The sequence below is a fragment of the Pocillopora verrucosa genome, chromosome 5 (genome assembly GCF_036669915.1).
Source record: "Pocillopora verrucosa isolate sample1 chromosome 5, ASM3666991v2, whole genome shotgun sequence".
In the NCBI taxonomy this organism is placed as follows: domain Eukaryota; kingdom Metazoa; phylum Cnidaria; class Anthozoa; order Scleractinia; family Pocilloporidae; genus Pocillopora; species Pocillopora verrucosa.
In genome coordinates this window covers 28,531,559-28,551,320 of record NC_089316.1, presented here as the reverse complement: position 1 = coordinate 28,551,320, position 19,762 = coordinate 28,531,559, and the positions used below count along the sequence as shown (strand labels likewise).

At 39.8% G+C, this 19,762-nt stretch overlaps 1 protein-coding gene across 1 annotated transcript; it reads right to left on the bottom strand.

The window, feature by feature from the left end:
- Positions 1–191: 191 nt before the first annotated feature.
- On the bottom strand, positions 192–19,762 carry LOC136280866 (polycystin-1-like protein 2). The gene is made up of 12 exons (XM_066166601.1): positions 19,575–19,762; positions 11,321–11,735; positions 10,405–11,005; positions 9,358–9,534; positions 8,995–9,120; positions 8,234–8,419; positions 7,212–7,460; positions 6,313–6,939; positions 5,790–6,023; positions 3,199–4,455; positions 2,575–2,743; positions 192–1,777 (listed from the first exon to the last, which is right to left on the bottom strand). The coding sequence occupies exons 1-12, from the start codon at positions 19,648–19,650 to the stop codon at positions 192–194; spliced, it is 5,703 nt and encodes a 1,900-aa protein (XP_066022698.1). The 5' UTR covers positions 19,651–19,762.

Sequence of the window (19,762 nt, the reverse complement as noted above, 5' to 3'; positions counted from 1 at the left end):
ATTTTTTAATTTTATGCCTCTGCCTGGCAAATCATTTGTTCATTTTATCTTAATTATCTTTTTTAATTGTTTAATTATTTAATTAATTTATCTTAATTATCTTTTTTAATCATTTAATTATTTGATTAATTTTATCTTAATTATCTTTTTTAATTATTTAATTATTATTTTTAATTATCTTTTTTTCTTTTTCATCGTGGTCCGAGTGAGCCTTTAACGTAGCTCAGCAAATGATAAATGTCCTCTTCCTCCTCTGAAAACCCTGTAATAACTCTATCTAGATGTTGAAACAAGTCATTCTTCTTTTTATCTAATTTCCGAAGAAAAGAGTCAACGACATCCTCCTGAAATCTTACGTTCTTTCTACCTTTGCCCTTGCTTTGTCCGTTATAGTTGATACTTCTTATCGCTTTTAACATTCTGCTTGTCTTATCAAAGAATGATTTTCTCTCCACGTTGCTTGGCTGTTTCTCTGCTTTTATTTCCCTTAAAACCATCATCTCACTTTTCTCCATCTCGTCTAGCGTTCGTGAGGCCTTCGACTGTCGCAGCTTGTGACTGATCACATCGAAAAATGCTTTTCTGTCCTTCGAGCTTATGCAAGGATCTTTATTAACAAGTTCGTGCAGTACACTTTGGCCAGCGGTGTTCTTTGCTTCCAGAAGTGCATCGTTTATCATACCGATGAAAAAATTCATGCAGACAATAGTAAGGGTTGAAAGAATTAAGAAGGAGAAGATTTTGGCGTACATTTTGTGAGTCTCGGACAGTTCATTGATTGGTCTAGCTTTCACTCGCCCTAGAGTTAGCTCGAGTTGGAAATAAGTTGCTTTACGCACAGAAGAATAGCGCTCAAATCCAGTGCCAAACATCAAAACACCGAAGTGCAGAAATGCAATAAAGAAAGTCAATAGAACAATGCTAAACGATGACAAGGATCGCGCTGATATCTTCAATGCTTTGGAGAATACAACAACTTGCCTATTCAACCGAATGATTCTCAAGAGCTTTACAGTGACAATAAAAATTAGGACTCCAAGTGCAGCATTGTCTGCTTCCTGCCAAATTATAGCTTCTTGAAAACTGATGTTTGCGTCAATGTTTTCTTGCAACTTTCCCGTCGCTGTATTTACTCTACGTTGTCGTATAAGGTAAATTACAACGGCTAACACAGAAAAAACAGCTTGGAGCATCTCCACCCAATGCCACACGGACTGGAAATAACGAGAGCGATGACTATAAATTCTGAAGATCTCTCTTCCAAAATGCAGAATAACGAGTAAAATAAATAGAAAAAGGCAGATCAAGTAAAACTGAAATGAAGCTGTATCCGAAGAATCACGAGAAATGACATCAATTTGTGTCGAGGCGACTTTGAATCCCGACGCCTCAACTTCGTAGAAGTATGTGGCAACACCTAAAATATTCACTGAGGGATTAAACGAGGAAAACTCTGCGACGACAACTCTTGTTTGCTTGTCTAACCAACAACTTTTTTTTAAATTTGTTATTATGCGATGTCCTGTTTGGTAGTCGTTCCCAAGATCTGCTATAAATCCTTCTCCATGATAAAATGACAACCGTCCCCACTTTGCTACGGTGTCGGTTTCCTTCGCACTTTGATATCGCCATGGCTTCGGGCAAAGTCGTGGCAATTCGTCGTTACTCGTGGAGTTATCAGCAGGCTTCCATCCCGGCTTAAAGCAGGCGGTCTTGTCTTCGTCTGTGTTCGAATACCCTTTGTAGCATTCTTTGAACATTGCAATGGTACAAGAAGCTGCAATTTTGACAAAAATGGATAGTACCAGAAGGTTATTTTGAGATTCATTGTATGTGCTGGTACGCCGCAATTCTTTATCAAAAACGGAGACATGCCCACTTCTGTTGTGCGCGACAAAACGTTTGAAAAGCGCAAAGGAGAAAATTTCATACTAACGTTTGCCTTAACGTACCATCTCTTTTTAAGTATGGTCGCCTCTTTTGGGCCGTTCCCCATGACTTTCGCCAGGGTGGGATTTCACTCCCGATTTTGATTAAGGGCAAGTATTTCCTTCCTGACATAGGAATCCAGGACAATCAACAACGAAACCATTTAAACAACAATTATTTAAGTGGTCTGGTTCCGAGATATTTTTTTCACTTGTGCTCTGCCTTTTCTCCATACAGAGTTGACGAGACTGCAAAACTCAACTTTAAAGTTGGGATACAGGTAGCTCTCTGTTGAGATAAGTCTTCGTGTTTGCCGAAGCATCTCTAATAGTAATTAGTTTCAAAGCTGACATTTCGAGCGTTAGCCCCTCGCTAATTTCACTAACGAAAGGCTAACATTCGAAACGTCAGCTTTCAAACTCTCTACGGTGGCCAATTAACGTTAACAACTCACTTGATAATACTAAATTACCCTGTTATACTCTCCCACCGACGCAGCACCACAGTTACCATATAAACTTACCCCCTTTATTCATTCACCTCATACAGTGTTAGCAATACATGTATCGGGTAAAATGGTGTGTAACCCTTGATAAATATTTAATTTGCCTTGTTATTAAAAGTACAGAATAGGAAAAGACTTACTCGATTTCACTCTGAGTTGCCTTATTCGAGGCATTCCAACAAGTAGAGAATGTTTATTTCCAATGTAGGTTGTTTGTTTCTCTTCTTGACCGTTGTACCATCTGCCAGAAAACACTCCAGGAATAAAATTATCTTGCAACCAGCTCCAGTACATCTTGTCGTCTGCCACCTAAATTGATTCAAAATCAAAAAGTCAATTGAACTTTGTGACTGTATCAGTATGGATAGGCAATCGAAAGAAAGAGGTACTCGTGCGAATTGAGATTAATCAGCACGTGGTAGACGAATGCTTATACACTTGCGCCCTACTTCGTTTTCTTGAATTGGTCGCCTTTTGGCACGTATGTGCGGACACTATGATCACATAGCGATTATCGTTGGGAATCCTTGATACAAGAATATTTTAACAATATTTTGTTAATAATGCAAAATATAGTTTTGCCCGTTCGTGAAAAACGATAAGCAACATATTTTCCTTCTTGAGCCAGAAAAGTTTAATCTTCTACCATTTTTTCAGTCTTAAGAATCCAATTCAGAGAATGCTGCAAGAGAGGTTAATCCTGAGCACAACTGTAGAGTAAATTCCTTTTTGAATAAGTTCATAGCCGAGCAAACTTTACTCACATCACTAAAGTTTGGCAAGCCATCTCGGATTGATTTTGTCATCAGGTACCGATGGTCATTTTTGTTTCCATAGCACACTACCATCAGCAAGAAAACGAAGACCAAGTAGATACCCAAATCTGCGAAATAACGTGACAGGTTCTCTTTCTTGGCTTGGCTTCTTCTCATCTTTTCCACATCTGACAATTTCAGCTTCCAAAATCTTTCTTTCGAGCTGCTACTTTTACCTTGATTAGAATTTTCGCATTCTAGTACCTCTGATCTTTTAGCCTTTATTTTGAAAATGGCTGCGAGGACCAAAGCTGTAAAGAACAATTTTACTGGTTCCGTGAAGGTCACATCCTGCGCAAGTGAGACGAACACTGAGAAAAGCCACTGCTCGCTAACAGTCTTTTCCCAAATCAAACTGTAGAAGACTGTAAATGTGGCAGAAACACAACAAGAAAAAAATAACCCGAACCAGGCGATACAATGGATTACAGCAGCTTTAAAACAATGGTTATCGTTACTTCTGGACCTTTCGGCTCCTTTTCGAAACAATAACACTATGAGTATGTTTATGGGTGCCACAATAAGTGCACTTTCAATACCAGTAACAACTTGTCTCCACGAGAATTTCAACGGTCCAACTTGGATGGGCTGTTCATATTTGCCATCTAGCTTATAGAACATCGCGTTAGCTAACATAGATGCCAGTAGCAATGAAAAGCAGCAAGAAACCCGCTGTACTCTTGTAAAGCGGCTTCTTATTGGCTTGGCTGCAACTGAAATCCAAAGATGCGACTGTGCGAGGCCTCTCCGCCATAGTCTTGCAACCTCGCTGCTGAAATCTAGTTGAGTTGCAGTTGAGTCAAATATTCGCTCAATACGCCCATCTCCGCGCTCAAGAGCGAACCACTGACCGACTATGAATTTCCACGACTGATCAGATTGTACGTCACGGATCAAAATTTCCTCTAAAAACCAGGAGGGACTGTCACCAGAGTTATCATGACCAATCCGCACTTCTTGTATTGCACCAAGTGAGTTGTTAACATTAAGTACAAAGAGGTCTGAATTACTTCGAGAGAATGACATATCATCTGCACCAAGCTCTCCCTGGCAAAGCCGAAGAATGCCACTATTTCCATCAGAACCGTAAATCTCCATGGCAACTTGAGCAGTTGTGCCAGAGTTCTTCCAGACCCCTGTAGTGATCACTATTTCGTACTCGTATGTACAGTTTGATGGGGCTGGAAGTTGTGTCGGAAGACCAAGCTTAAAAAAAAGAAAAAGGCCTGTTAAAGATATCTTTCACGTTATTAATCACTAGCTGTTCCGCTTTTCCCCTTTTTTTGTGGAGGGGGGGGGGGTGGGGGGCGATAAGATACAAATAAGATTACGAGATGTAATAGTGTAGTTTGATCCTCCGGGTGAGTGTAGTCCTGAGAAGGACTGTTGTCGGTAATGGTGACTGACGTCTCGACAACCGGAGCGGAAGTCATCATCAGAGCAAAGTGATACGGTTTTTATAAACTTTTTGGTCAGTTTTGCCGTGATATTATTGGCTGTAAGACTCAAGTGGCGTAGGCCAGTCGGGATTAGTCGGTTTCGATCTGTTAGTGAAGTTAGGTCGTTCTGTTCGGTTCGTTTATAATGTTAATGTCGTGAATGAGTCGTTTGTATGGTGCCGGTAGTGGTTGACACCTGTTAAGGGAAGTCTGTTCCGAGTTAGTAAACCAACTTTCCAGGGTCAGTCGTTGAAAGTAGTTGGTGCTGTAGGTTAGGCATTGCGCAGAGTCCCAGTAAATAGTGTGGTTCGTAAGTCGGTGATGTTCAGCAATGTAATTGTTGACATCGCCTTTCCTAGTCGCTCGTTTGTGTTCAGTCGGTCTAGTTGTGAGGCTTCTGCCGGTCTCACCGATGTAGGAGGCGTGTCAGCCAAAAACATGTCTTATTCTCTCTGCAAAACTGACCGATCAGTTTATACAAACCGGACTAAGTACATTCGACTGACAACAACCTTTCACTTTACTCTGATGATGACTTCCGCTCAAGTTGTCGAAACGTCAGTCACCATTACCGACAACAGTCCTTGTCAGGGCTACACTCACCCGGACGATCAAACTACACTATTACATGTTACCCTCGGGTTAAAACCATTTACTGTAAGATAAGGAGAGCTTCAGAATGCTGGGAAACTCCAAGATTCCAAAGTGAATAATATATTTGTGCTGCAACTGAAGAACAGGTTTCAGGCCTTGGCGGGCATGGAGGATCTCATGCAGTCTGAAACACACGACGCCTTGCGGCGCAAAGGAGCTGAAAGCCTGAAACCGCATGTGAGGCACCATTATCAAGCTGACCCGGAGGAGACGGGAATGTAGGACCTTCGTTGCTTCCCTATGTTACAGCCAGTATAATAGGCAGGAACTACAAGCCACTACTCGCCAAATTCTCTTTCCTCACTCGCCAGCTACTTTCCGAATGTACGATAGTTTTTGGAGAATATTTTGAAATGTATGTGACCTCAAACAAATCTATATGTATTTTTCTAAATGGAGAACTCACTCAATGAACCGATGCAAAAAAAACCTTGTTTTCATACTCACATCTCTTCCGTCGCGTTTGTCAGTTTTCCTGACAATAATGAGTGCGATCGTATAACAGAAGACGATCGTAGCTAACGTCACAATAACTGCAATATTTCCAGTCTCTGGTAACCTATTAAACTCCACTTGAACCTTGTCAAAGTCGATAGAATTCGGTTTAATTAAGAGACTTCCTCCAAATGCTGTCAGATGGTTACAACTGCAGTTTATAAAACCATCTGTTGCAGCTAAAACCTGCAAATATTCACAAAAACAGAATGCTTTGGTTCTCATATCTTTCAGATCATACTGTTGGCACCAGAAATGGTAATCAAGTTTACTGCATTTTACTATAAAGAATAACTATTTGAGTTAAAAGTAGTTGTCATCGCCATTTTTCCAATGAAACGAATATCATCATATTATCATCAACACATATATTTGTCCAAGATTACACACGGATCCATGAAGTCTCTGAATTGTGTAGATATTATTGTAAACTTTCAAACAGATTAACCAATTATTCAAATAACTAAACACCCACCCGACAGCCAGTTGTTATCCACATCTCATGCTTATCCGACCAGAACACACAGCTTCCTAAAGTCACCTTAAGAGTGTAGTTCTGATATGTTTTGGAGTCATAAACTGCGCCACTGACTAGGGTGTCTTTGACTACGACGCTAAGGAAACCAAGATAGTACTTTCCCGGACGTTTAGCTAAAGCTTCTATCGGTGTAAGTGGATTCAAAGAGCACTCCGTTTCTCCTTCTTTTTTGCCTTGCGCAGTTGGCTTCCACACGCAATTACCGCTATGGGAGATAGTAGCATTGAGGTCATATTCTTGGGTCGTTGGCCGCTGACCAAAGCGCATGTAAACAAGGAGATGTACAGTTGGATCTTGCGGTAAAATTTCCAGTATCAGTAGGGTATTTTTGTACGTGACATTTATCTCGTGGAAACGTAGCTCATCTTTCTTTATAAAATACCATGACTTCTCCTTGGAAGGTGTTTGTGGTTTTAACGGCACAACAATGACAATTTCTTCGTCTAGACTTGATACTTCCAACATTTCGCTGTTGTCGTTTTTCAAGTTCAGGACTAGAACATCAGAGTTGACTCGCTCTTTTGTACTGTGCCAAGTGTATGGGTTGAATGAAATAGACACCATCTACAATCGGTTGGAATACATCAAGTCATTCTTGTTGACAGAATAGTATTGAATTATCAAGTACAGCGGTTGTTTAATTCATGTGATGATAGTCACCAAAGTCCTCAAATCAGTTGTAAAAAAAATCGTGTATGACTTAGAAAAGGGAAGCTCTGCGAATCCTAGTGAAAATTAAACGAGTTCATATTCATGTAAGATCAACTTGGTGTTAACAAGATTGGTAAAAGGCTTCTTGCGAGCGAGATCCAGAATATTGCACAATGTGCTCTTACCTGAATATCAACGAAACGTGTTCCGTTATTTTTGGGAACTAGTTCTGTTCTGTTCGGCGGGAAAATTAACCGACCATTTCCTCCTTTTATCTCCAACCCTGCAAGTCTCTCAGGGGTGTGTCGCCCTAATGTCATGGACAGTTCTCTCGTTGTGATCGATGTCATATTTTCATCCGGCACCTTTAGAGCCAGCACTGCGGCCGAAACTTCACCAAGGACCTTGATAGAAGTATTTACCAATGATTTACCCTGTACGAAATATCAAAGAACAAAAGCAACTTAATCAAATCTAAAACAAATATATTAGAGGTGATGAAATTCTTCGAGTAAAGACGTCCATGCTTTAGAGCGAACGCTAAGTCATCACTGCATTAGACCTTACGTCTTTGATTTAGACTTATCGTCCTTTAGATCTAAAGGACGATAAGTCCTCTTATGCCATCGGCAATGCTGAGAAAGAAATTTATACCGTTGTTAAGAAGAAAGTACCGGACTGGCGTGTCGTGCAATTACCGCGTGTGCGCTGAGACATTTAACGTTAATCCGTCGTAAGCAAGTTACGCTTACGATTTCTCGCGTGTGTGTTGTCGTAGTTTTAGTCGCAATTTTAGCCGCATTTAGTCGCAATTAGTTGCAGTTTTAGCGGCATTTTTAGTCGCATTTGGGAGATTCTCGTTATCGCTCCCAAACAACCGTAATCAAATGTATAGTATCATTTAAAAACAATTATAAGAATTCTTTCTGGTAGCAAATTCTCCTGATTGCAATCATTGTGGTTGGCCAACACTGATTACAACTTTGTTGTACAATTTCAAAATAATCTTTTCACAATCCAAACTTTTTATTGTGTTAACCGATGACTGATACACGACAGGAAGGCATGGCCAGATGTACAGTGAGTTCATCTCTCAATGAAAACCTTTTGAAATGTGTCTTCACTCGCTTACATAGCTAACGTAGACTAAACGTCATAAGCTGACATAAATACGTCTTATAGTTTTGAAAACCTATCTGATTGATACCTGTTCCTGGATATTTAAACTTTCATGACTTGACGCACTCACTGCTCCTGCTTTTACCACTTTTTCAAGACACAAAGCTAAGTTGTGTGCAGATTGAGGTACCAGAGGAATTTCAGCTACGTTTTTAGAATAGGAAGTCCTCCAGAGAAGTGAGGTCATCGAGCGAATAGCAGTCAGGGATGATTCCTGTTAAGTGTTAATTATAAGTGCGACAAAACGTTTATATTCGATTATTTTTTACCACTACAGGATGTGCCGATTGTTCAGTTGGTTTTGCACCCTTACACTACACATATGAATTCAACAATTAAACAGCGTTTTTTTCTAAAAGAAACACTAAAACAACAATTAATTGCATAAATGGCCATTTCATCCTTTTTTCCACGATGAAGAGGGACTTTCGATCGATTATCGCCTCTTTTCGACAGTTATAATGGAAGTCCCCGTAAGGCTTTGAGGTCGAATGAGGAATTACGCCTCGCCATAATTGGGGATGTAATGCACTGTCACCTTTGCGTTTTGGTTGTATGCTATCGAGGTAAAAGTTACCCTATCACCAAATTGATTCTATTCAATCAGACCAGAGTTGAACTGACTATACAGAGTTAAAACCAGCACCAGAATTCGAAAGTGTCATTTAGACGCTATTATTTTTACGAACGAAACCTTGAATATATCCTTCAGGGAATTGAACATGAAACTAATGAAGACAACCCACTGCTTCCAAATGCATTATGAGCTGCTCATAACAATTAACTCACCAGTGACTTGTGAGACACTTTCTCCGCCACCCGTAGAGCAGAAAAAATCACAGAGGAGCTTTGGAGCAGCGCTGAGATGCTTTTCACTTTCAGCGAGACAATCCTCTTGATGACTAAATCTTGAATCTACAAGCACAAGAAGATTTGTACGTTTCAGTGTCTTGAGTTATAAACTGAATCTACAATGTGTGACAGATGCGTTGATATATTTAAATCACACATGGGGAATCATCACTGGGATGGCCCGGAACAAACAGAAGTGGAGGAGCTTTACTGTTGTCATATTTGCTAGCCAGTGTAATGAGCAGTAATAACTAACTACAACTTATATGTAAATTGTGTACTATTGTAAGCTTTGCTTACCCTAGCTTTATCTTGTGAATCCATTTTAGTATCAGTTGAAATAATTTGGAGAACAGAGTTTGCTATTTGTGCAGCTTTATCCAAGTCTCCATTGTTAATGGCTTCATTAAATGAGCTGTCATTCGCTGTGAGAATGCCAGAGACGTTTTTTATTCCCAAAGACTGTGGAGGCTTAACCTAAGGAAAATCAAAGACCAACTTCAGTCTTCTTATATGGTTATTATTCGATGATTTGAGTCAAATTAAACGGGTTTTGGAAAGAAGATTGATAAAATGCCCTGATGCTAGTATGCCGAATTTGACCAAGAACAACTTGGCTCTAAACCGATCAGATGCCAAACGAAAAACTTGGTCTTTAATCACAGTTCGTAACCATACATCGAACAAAAGTACAAAAATGGTTGACAGGACGGTAGTAGGGGGAAACTAAATTCCCATGCTAAGACATACCCTCCGAAAATAAAAATAAAAATAAAAAATAAAGAAATTTTAAAAAAACTGGTATTTGGGGTAATTATGAGCGGAGGTACTTAATTAGTGAAGCTTTAAAAGACTGAAGGCTAGGGGATGACATTACTTCAGAAGGCAAACAGTTCCAATCGTTAATATATCTATTAAAAAAAGAATATTTAAAATAATTTGTACGAGCAACTTTAGGCCTTATTTTATACTCATGCTTACTTCTAGTTCGAGTTATTCCAATAATATCAAAGTAATGATGGCAATTGATATCACAGTGACCAAATATAATCTTATACATTTGAACTAGGCTAAGGTATTGCCTTCTCAGTTCTAAAGAGTCCCATTTTAACTCTATAGGTCTTTCAGGATATTCTTTGTCTGGGTCACATATTAGTCTTCTATGGTCGCCCGTGTTTTCCTGCGCCACATATTAGTCGGGACTCTCTTCTCTGGTCGCCCGTGTTTTCCTGCGCTACTGATAGTTTGCCTGTTTTTACTTTAGGTCTTCATTGGTAATAATCACTCAGACCTTTGCTATGATTGGCTGTCAATTGAAAACTGCGCTATCAGAAATTAACAGCCTACCTTGACCAATAGGTAAACGGCAGGGGCAGACGCACCGACTTTATCAGTCACTGTAAGGATGAGCTTTATAGAATAGTCTGTTAAAATGTCGCCGGACGGTAGCCAAGAGATAACACTGTTGTTCAAGCCATGATATAGCATGCTGCGCACACCATTCTCTAGTTGATAATGAAATTTGTAGGATAGAGGATTCTGATCACTTTTCCAGTCAATACAAGTCAGGTTGAAATTGGTTTTTAGTGAGATGCCGCTTGACGGATTTATCCCACATATCCCCCCTGTAGGGGGTAACGCGGTGGTGAAGTCGTAAGCGCTCATCCCTTGTAAACCGTCTCTAGTTGTCGCGAATAGTTTCAAGCGGTAGTTCTTTCCACCAGTAAGGGATCCTTCCTTGATTACTATGTAGCTTGAACCGAGCGGCGTGTCAGTGATAGGCTGTAAATCCTGCTTCCTCCATACAACTGACGAATTGGACCTGTAGAGCTCGTAGAGAATCCATTCATAGGAAGATATTTCAGAGCACTGTGATCCGTGGCATTGCGCCTGGACACTGAGCTTAACTGACGGACTGACGACCTTGAGTCCATGGTTTATAAGGAAACTGAAAATATAAAAACATTGAAAAACAAATATCATAAATGATTGTTATTTTTAATTTGTGAGACAGGCACGTTCCCTGCTGAGTAGCTGAGCGTGGAAGTGAACCATAAACGACTTCGGACGTATCTTTTGGGGCGCACTCGACAGAGAGGCTGAAATTACGCAAATAGGGGAGCTGTAAAGTTTCCTTTGTTTTCCTTCAGCGATCCAATGAGAACCTAAGGTCTTGCAGAGACAATTAAGGTTCAATTTTCACCTTTAATCTGAAAAAAAGGGCAATAAAAAAGGAAAAATAAAACAACCAAAGAGAAAAAACTCGCACCTTTGGGATATTTGAAAGGGGTTAAAATTCTTTATATGGATGATTTGATAAGCGCTTGCATTGCGACAGTCCTTGGTCACGACCAGTTTCACTATGTAGGTCTTGTTTGGAGACATGGCTGAAGTATTTAAGATCATTTGTACACCAGAGGCGTTCCTAGAATAGTGGATCGTTGACTCGTTTACTCCTGTGAAGACATCTTTTGTTTTCCAACCCCGTCCGGAGAGGTTATTATTGATCTCACCATAATACCAGGTAAAGCTCATTCCTGAGTGGTTGCCTTGTCCGACATCAGGGTCGTATGATAATGATGCGTTCATCATGATGGTTTCGTTGACTCCGCGGATTACTTCGTCGCCTCCGTAAATGGCCGCGACAAGATCCGGTTTCCTTTGGCAATACTTCTTACCTTAAACAGTAAAATTAAAGGCATTTACTATAAATAGCAGAATTGATTTTCTTCACGTTGTTATCTTTTCAGGGATGATTTCTTAAAATGAAGCATCATTTATCGCCATTTCGGGTAAAACTTGCTGTCTTCAGTTACGAAAGAAGGACATACACACTTGCAGCTTTATCCATGGAAGACGCAAGGTCAAAACTGACAGATTGTGGGATCCAGAAAAAATAAATGTTGATCAAGAGGAGATTAAGACGATAAGGAACAGGATTCGACCCTGTCCTTTCACACCTAAACTTCCTATTCGAGTTTGCAACCCTTCTTCTTTCGTTTCTTTCGTAAGACCGTAACAGTAAAAAAAAAAAGCCACACACACACATTCACACGCAGTCGCTCTACAAGTAGTCTAGCTTTGTGCTCATAGATTTAATCGAGCTGAAAAATCATTCATAATGTGCAGTGTTAAGGGCTATTTTTCTAATTTCTTACCTTTTTGTCCATCGTCCACATAATATTCTGCCTCAAATCCCCGATCAACTGTTTTTCCCGAATGGAACCTCACGAACATTTCGTGTCCCTTAGACAAAGTCTCATTCAGGATCGATCCATCACAAAATCGCGCTAGAAAAGGAGAGCTTGTTGAGCCACCATCGTAAAGCTCAACATAGGAGCAAGAATCCGAATTACAATCGGCTGCACATGGACTAAGGGCAAAGTCAGTGAAGGCAAACTTTATCTTTTGACTGGGAGATCCTGTTATTTTCCACGTACAATTGGTAGACATGTCGTAGTTACTCATTGGGTAGTTCGGGCTGCTTATCTTTCCGTTACTAGAGAGAGGAACTACTTCCTTTGGACAAACTGGAATAAAAATATTTCCGTTGAAATATCTGAGAGGAGAAAAAACCATTGCTATCATTCCTTCCTCTTTTGTTCTGGTCGAATGTCACTTGAGAGGGAAGGCACCTTAACAGATATTCTTAATGAGGGAGGCATTGAGGCCATTTAGAAACCGCAAAACCGTAGAAAAAAATCATCCAACACCAAAAAGCCGGAAAAAAAATTCGATCTACCTACGTGTAGGCTTACCCTCCCCTCCCCAGCTCACCTTGGGGGAGGGGGAGGGTACGGCTACACGTAGGCTACCTAGGGATCCCTGCGATATTTCAATTGGTTTGTCAAGTATTCCACTCGATAACATTTGCGTTCAGCAGCTATTCGAGATCAGCAGTGGAGGTGCGTAATTGCCAAATAGGTCAAATAGGAAAAATCAAAACCGCATCAGATATCAAATCCGAAAACCCGTTAGTATTTTTCGCGAAAACCGAAAACCAAACGCTAAAGAACGGAAAATCTGCAAACCGCGATGAACACCAAAACCGAAAAAGCGACGTTTTTGGCGTAGAAACCGAAAAAACCGATCTAAAAAATAGTCAAAGCTACAGAACCGAATATCCCAATGCTCCCCTCCTTAATGGGATTAGCTAGCAAGGCAACCATCGGAAAAGCGACCCGTGTGTTTAAAATTTTTGCTTCATACTAACAATATAAAACAGCTCTTCTTTTATGGAGGTAGCCTTAGTCATCAGGCATATGATTTCTGGATAACATGTTCCCTTAACCACTTTCTTGAAAAATGGCGTTCTCTATTCCATCTTAGTTGAATCTTTTTTTTTTTTGCTCCTTTTGCAGTTATTCTCTTATTTTGATGCTGCATAAGCATGTTTCATGGAAAAGACGGACTGACGATCATATATATATGCTACTTACTTGGAGGACTGTGGTTCAACAGCTTGTAAGTTGCCCTAAATCCGTTATAATCCATGTTTGTATCATCGGACACAAACAGCACCCTCAAGCTTTCATGCAGTGAATAAAATTTTACAGGAATATTCCTTGGTGTGCCACACAGTTTTCCAGGTAGCACTTGACCACTGAAGCTATTCTGAACTTCCATAAAATCACACGAGCACGCAGCGCCACCACAACGTTGAAGATAATAGTCTTGTATTGTGAGCTCAACACGGTATCCTTGTTTCCCTATAATCTTCCAGCTACATGTCTGGTTGAATGGATAGTTTCTTGGATTAAACGGAGAGGACAAATAACCTGATATTTCATCGAGGATCATATCTGTAGGACACACTGAAAAAATTTAAAAAGTCTACGTGAGGTTGAGGACAATGTCTCTTATCTACTGTAATTACTGAGTTCACGTAAAACAAGCTTTCGTTTATTTGCGATAATGAAATGTGCGCTCAAAGCTTCTTTCTCTTTCGCTGTCTCTGTCTGTCTTTCTGTCTTCCCGTCTATCTCCCTGTCTCTCTTTCTCTGTCTGTCTGTCTGTCTGTCTGTCTGTCTGTCTGTCTCCCCCTATATCTGTCTCTCTGTCTCTCTGTCTCTCTTACACTCACTGGTCATGAGGCTCCTTATGAACGAGGTATCGGGGCTGTCAGATTGACAGCATCACACTGGATGCCTTTTTAGATAGAACATCACTAAACCAGCTTGGAGAGAGAGACAAAGAGAATACCTTTATTTTTTTTATAAAAAAATCACAATATACACGATCAAAAACACTTACGTGTGTCTCTATCTATCGCCTCAAAAGAGGCATTGAATCCTTTGTTTACGGTGTTGTGGGATTCAAATGTCACTTGAAGGAAATTTCCATCTGAGTAAACAGGAGAAGGAAGCTTTTGACCACAAATCTTAAAGTCACCAGGGTTTCCATCATGGGAAGCAACGTTTGATATAAAAACACGGGCACTCGTTGATGCTACTCCAGCGCAGTCATGGTTTTCACCTGCTTCCAGGGTGAAGTTAAAAAAGATCAGTTTGATAATTTTCCCACTGGGTACCGTGATATTCCATGTGGATTTTCTGTTTGTTGGGAAGTTGTTGGGAAAATTAGGGCTCCAAAAATATCCACTCCAATCATTTAGGTTGACTTCAGATGAGTTGCCGGCTGTGAAGGAAAGATCACCATCAGTTATTGGATCGTTGAGAAAAAAATAAGTTCATTTACGAAATACTTTCCACGAAGCAAAGACGCCCAAGCAGAAATTATAGCCACAATTTATACCATATAAGTTATTCTATTAGTTGTAGTTATTTCGGTTAAAACGAGCTGATTTACACGCTTCCCACTCAACCAAAGCTACAGTTACCATCTGATCATCTAAGCTCAAATTTTACATGCATAGCAAAGTATAAAAATTAGAGTATCTGCATTTAACCACAGCTTTGGGCACGCTGACATTTTCAGTACGCACGACAAAATGTCAGGAAACCCAGGATGAATGTATGAGTGTAAATAGCTCGATCACCGTTTTCATTTCTCCTGCTTCTTATGCTCATTTGTTCAGATAATATTCACGGTAGTTTCGTCAAACTGTGAACTGTCACGTGCTTGAGGTGTGGTTTCAGAAGCACTCCCTAAAATTCTCCGTAACAAGTCAGTGCGTGAAATAAGTTCATCGGATATTTCATTTGCAACTTGCTACTTCGTCGTCACGTCCAAACGTAACATGAAACAGGTTCTGTAAACGAGGCACTTCAGTCTTCAATTTAATTTATTCAATTCTTTAAAATTTATTCTTTGTTCTTTGTACAAAAAAAGAAAATGGCTGGAAAGCTAATCGTGACGGGGTAAGATAAGTACATGAATAACACAAATTAAAGACAAGGAGTCACTGACTCTTAAATGATAACGTAGACGATCGTGTATTGTATGAGTGAATATCAGACGTTTTCTGAAATAAATTTAACATGTTTGCTGGGGCTTTATCATTATTGATATCGTGCATTAAGGTTGACACGGACTAGAAAAGTTATTGGAAGCACGTTAACTTCGAGAAATAAAGGAGTTGCATGGTCGTGCCAGTCTGCGAAGTACAGCAAACGAAGACGGTTTTTTTCTGAAGAATTAGAATTTTGTTAAGATAAGTCTTGCATGCCTGACCCCAGGCAGCAAGACCATAGGTTAAATAAGGATGAATTAGCGACTTATACATGGATATTTAGTCGTAATGGTCGAGGTACAGAATGGCGTAGCTTTGCAAGCAGCCCAACATTTTTACTAACTTTGTAACAATAGAATCAATATGGTATTTCCAAGAGAGATTCTGATTATTAAGAACGCCCAGGTATTTTATATAAACTTTAGACTAAGGACGAACATATTTATTCTTTACATTATCAAACATGGAAAGTTTTGGTTGGTAAGCGAGTCGCTTTTGATAAGGATGAAAAATTACAATTTGGACTTTTTAATGTTAAGAGTTAGTTTGTTGGCTGTCAACCAGTTGTAAAGGTTTTGTAGCTCATTGTTGACTATTGTCTCCAGATCTTTCAGATTTTTGTCCGCATACAAGTATTTCCAGTGTTAGCCTTTCGTCAGAGCCAATGCCTAACGAAGGGCTGATAAAGGGCTAACCCTAGTAACGACAGCTTTGAAACTCCTTACGGTGGCCAATTTCCGTTATCAACTAAATTACCCTGTAACACCTAATTTATATGAGTCAAATGCAAAAAAGAAAGTTATTAAAAAACGTTTAAATGTGGTTAAATGAAAATATCTCATATAAATTCCCTTCGAAGATGATAAAAATCAACCCAAGGATACCTTCCGACGTGAATATACAGGCTTTACAGGCTCGCATTTGATTGGCTATCTGTGTGTTTCTTTGATTATTGACCAACCAGAATGTCTGGTTTGTTACTTTCTTTGCACTGAATTAACCCTCGTCTGCATCGAATTACCTAAAAACTGCATTTATCTTTACCAATCAGAACTGAGCAATTTTTTCATGTATATTACCAGGAATAAAAAAGCAGGTGGAATTTTTTTCAAAGACCACAAATTGCACTCACCCTACGGGCTCATGCAGTTTTGTTTTCTTTGAAAAAGTTACTCGTGCTTATTTATTCCAAATTGCACTCGAAATCATGTGATTACCTATACGAATAAAGGTTGTCAGTTTTAACATATAACTGAGCAAATACACACACACTTGACGTACACACTTGCAGCTTTATCCATGGAAGACGCAAGGTCAAAACTGACAGATTCTGGGATCCAGAAAAAATTAAATGTCGATCAAGAGGAGATTAAGACGATAAGGAACAGGATTCGACCCTGCCCTTTCCCACCTAAACTTCCTATTCGAGTTTGCAACCCTTCTTCTTTCGTTTCTTTCGTAAGACCGTAAAAGTAAAAAAAAAAACCACACACACACATTCACACGCAGTCGCTCTACAAGTAGCTTTGTGCTCATAGATTTAATCGAGCTGAAAAATCATTCATAATGTTCAGTGTTCAGGGCTATTTTTCTAATTTCTTTCCTTTTTGTCCATCGTAAGACACATGATATTCTGCCTCAAATCCGCGATCAGCTGTTTTTCCCGAATGGAACCTCACGAACATTTCGTTTCCCTTAGACAATGTCTCATTCAGGATCGACCCATTACAAAATCGCGTTAGAAAAGGAGAACTTGTTGAGCCACCATCGTAAAGCTCAACATAGGAGCAAGAATCCGAATTACAATCGGCTGCACATGGACTAAGGGCAAAGTCAGTGAAGGTAAACTTTATCTTTTGACTGGCAGATCCTGTTATTTTCCACGTACAATTGGTATACATGGTGTAGTTACTCATTGGGTAGTTCGGGCTGCTTATCTTTCCGCTACCAGAGAGAGGAATTACTTCCCTCGGACAAACTAGAATAAAAATATTTCCGTTGAAATATCTGAGAGGAGAAAAAACCATTGCTATCATTCCTTCCACTTTTGTTCCGGTCGAATGTCACTTGAAAGGGAAAGCACCTTAACAGATATTCTTAATGAGGGAGGCATTGAGGCCTTTTAGAAACCGCAAAACCGTAGAGAAAATCATCCAACACCAAAAAACCGGAAAAAATATTCGATCAAAACCGAAAACCGCATGCAAAACTGTCAAAACTGATACATTTTCACATTGCATTTATTAAAACCCTGATCGATCCAAAACAGTGGTGACAGGTGGAGCATACAGAGTAAGCTACACTAATTTCATTACAGGATTTAAGAATGCCATGGACTTGGCATTCGTATCTTCTAGTATCTGCTTAAATTAACAGATGCTCTCTCGAGGGCCTCGAGCGTGGTCTCTGCGGACACAGCAGCTGGTAATGGACCCCAGTTAAATTAAGGAAATCCGCACAAAATTCCTCAATAGGATTGCAATTTTGCAGTCGCAAATAGTGATAGCTCTGGAAAGTTTCATCGAAAATCCCTCATCTAATATTTCTATTTTCGAACTAAGACCTGAAAGTTTGGAGATTCCATTGAAATGTTAAATCAATCAGTCACATGTGGCCTGTAACTTGGTCACCAACTTCGAGGTGGCGTCGATAAAGAAACTCTGGCAATGTTCTGTGCCTAACGGTACCCTACGTGTAGGCTTACCCTCCCCTCCCCAGCTCACCTTGGGGGAGGGGGAGGGTACGGCTACACGTAGGCTACCTAGGGATCCCTGCGATATATCAATTGGTTTGTCAAGCATTCCACTCGATAACATTTGCGTTTAGCAGCTATTCGAGATCAGCAGTGGAGGCGCGTAATTGCCAAATAGGTCAAATAGGAAAAATCAAAACTGCATCACATAGCAAATCCGAAAACCCGTTAGTATTTTTCGCGAAAACCGAAAACCAAATGTTAAAAAACGGAAAATCTGCAAATCACGATGAATACCAAAACCGAAAAAGCGAAGTTTTTGGCGTAGAAACCGAAAAAACTGAAAAACCGATCTAAAAAATAGTCAAACTGTAGAACCGAAATTCCCAATGCCCCCGTCCTTAGTGGGATTAGCTAGCAAGGCAACCATCAGAAAAGCGACCCGTATGTTTAAAATTTTTGCTTCAAACTAACAATATAAAACAACTCTTCTTTTATGGAGGTAGCCTTAGTCATCAGGCATATGATTTCTTAATAACATGTTCTTTTAACCACCTTCTTGAAAAATGGCTTTCACTATTCTATCTTAGTTGAATCTTTTTTTTTTCGCTCCTTTTGCAGTTATTCTCTTATTTTGATGCTGCATAAGCATGTTTCATGGAAAAGACGGACTGACGATCATATATATATGCTACTTACTCGGAGGACTGTGGTTCAACAGCTTGTAAGTTGCCCCAAATCCGTCAAAATCCATGATTGTATCGTCGGACACAAACAGCACCCTCAAGCTTTCGTTGAGTGAATAAAATTTTACAGGAATAAACCTTGGTGTGCCCAAAATCCCAATGCCCCCCTCCTTAATGGGATTAGCTAGCAAGGCAACCATCGGAAAAGCGACCCGTCTGTCTCAAATTTTTGCTTCATACTAACGATATAAAACAGCTCTTCTTTCATGGAGGCAGCCTTAATAATCAGGCATATGATTTCTTAAAAACATGCTCCCCTAACCCCAAATCACTTTCTTGAAAAATGGCGTTCTCTATTCTTAGTTGAATCTTTTTTTTTTGTTTTTTTGTTTTTGCTGTTTTTGCTGGTATTCTTTTATTTTGATGCTGCATAAGCATGTTTCATGGAAAAGACGGACTGACGATCATATATATATGCTACTTACTTGGAGGACTGTGGTTCAACAGCTTGTAAGTTGCCCCAAATTCGTCATAATCCATGTTTGCATCATCGGACACAAACAGTACCCTCAAGCTTTCATGTAGTGAATAAAATTTTACAGGAATAAAATAAGCCACATAGTTTTCTAGGCAGCGCTTCACCACTGATCAAGACCAAACTCGCGTAAGAGGAAAAATTGGAGATTATAAAAGACGATATTCAGAATAAACTTGAGAGGGTACTCACCACCGGTCGTTGTGGATTCATATTTCGCTTCAAATCCACGAGCAACTGCTTTTCCAGGATGGAACATCACAAACATTTGGTTTCCACTCGACAACTGAGTCTCATTCCAATACGACCCCTGGCAAAATCGCCCCAGCAAAGGCGAACTTGTTGACCCACCATCATAAAGCTCCACATAAGAACAAGAA

What these genes read in the sequence shown, in the direction of transcription:
- LOC136280866 (XM_066166601.1), bottom strand. Translation starts at nt 19,650, where the DNA reads ATGTTTGTGATGTTCCATCCTGGAAAAGCAGTTGCTCGTGGATTTGAA. An exon ending in CAAATATCCCAAAGGTGCGA is followed by an intron (nt 11,006 to 11,320) that starts GTTTTTTCTCTT and finishes TTATATTTTCAG; the next exon opens with TTTCCTTATAAACCATGGAC. An exon ending in ATTCACAAGATAAAGCTAGG is followed by an intron (nt 9,121 to 9,357) that starts GTAAGCAAAGCT and finishes TTGTGCTTGTAG; the next exon opens with ATTCAAGATTTAGTCATCAA.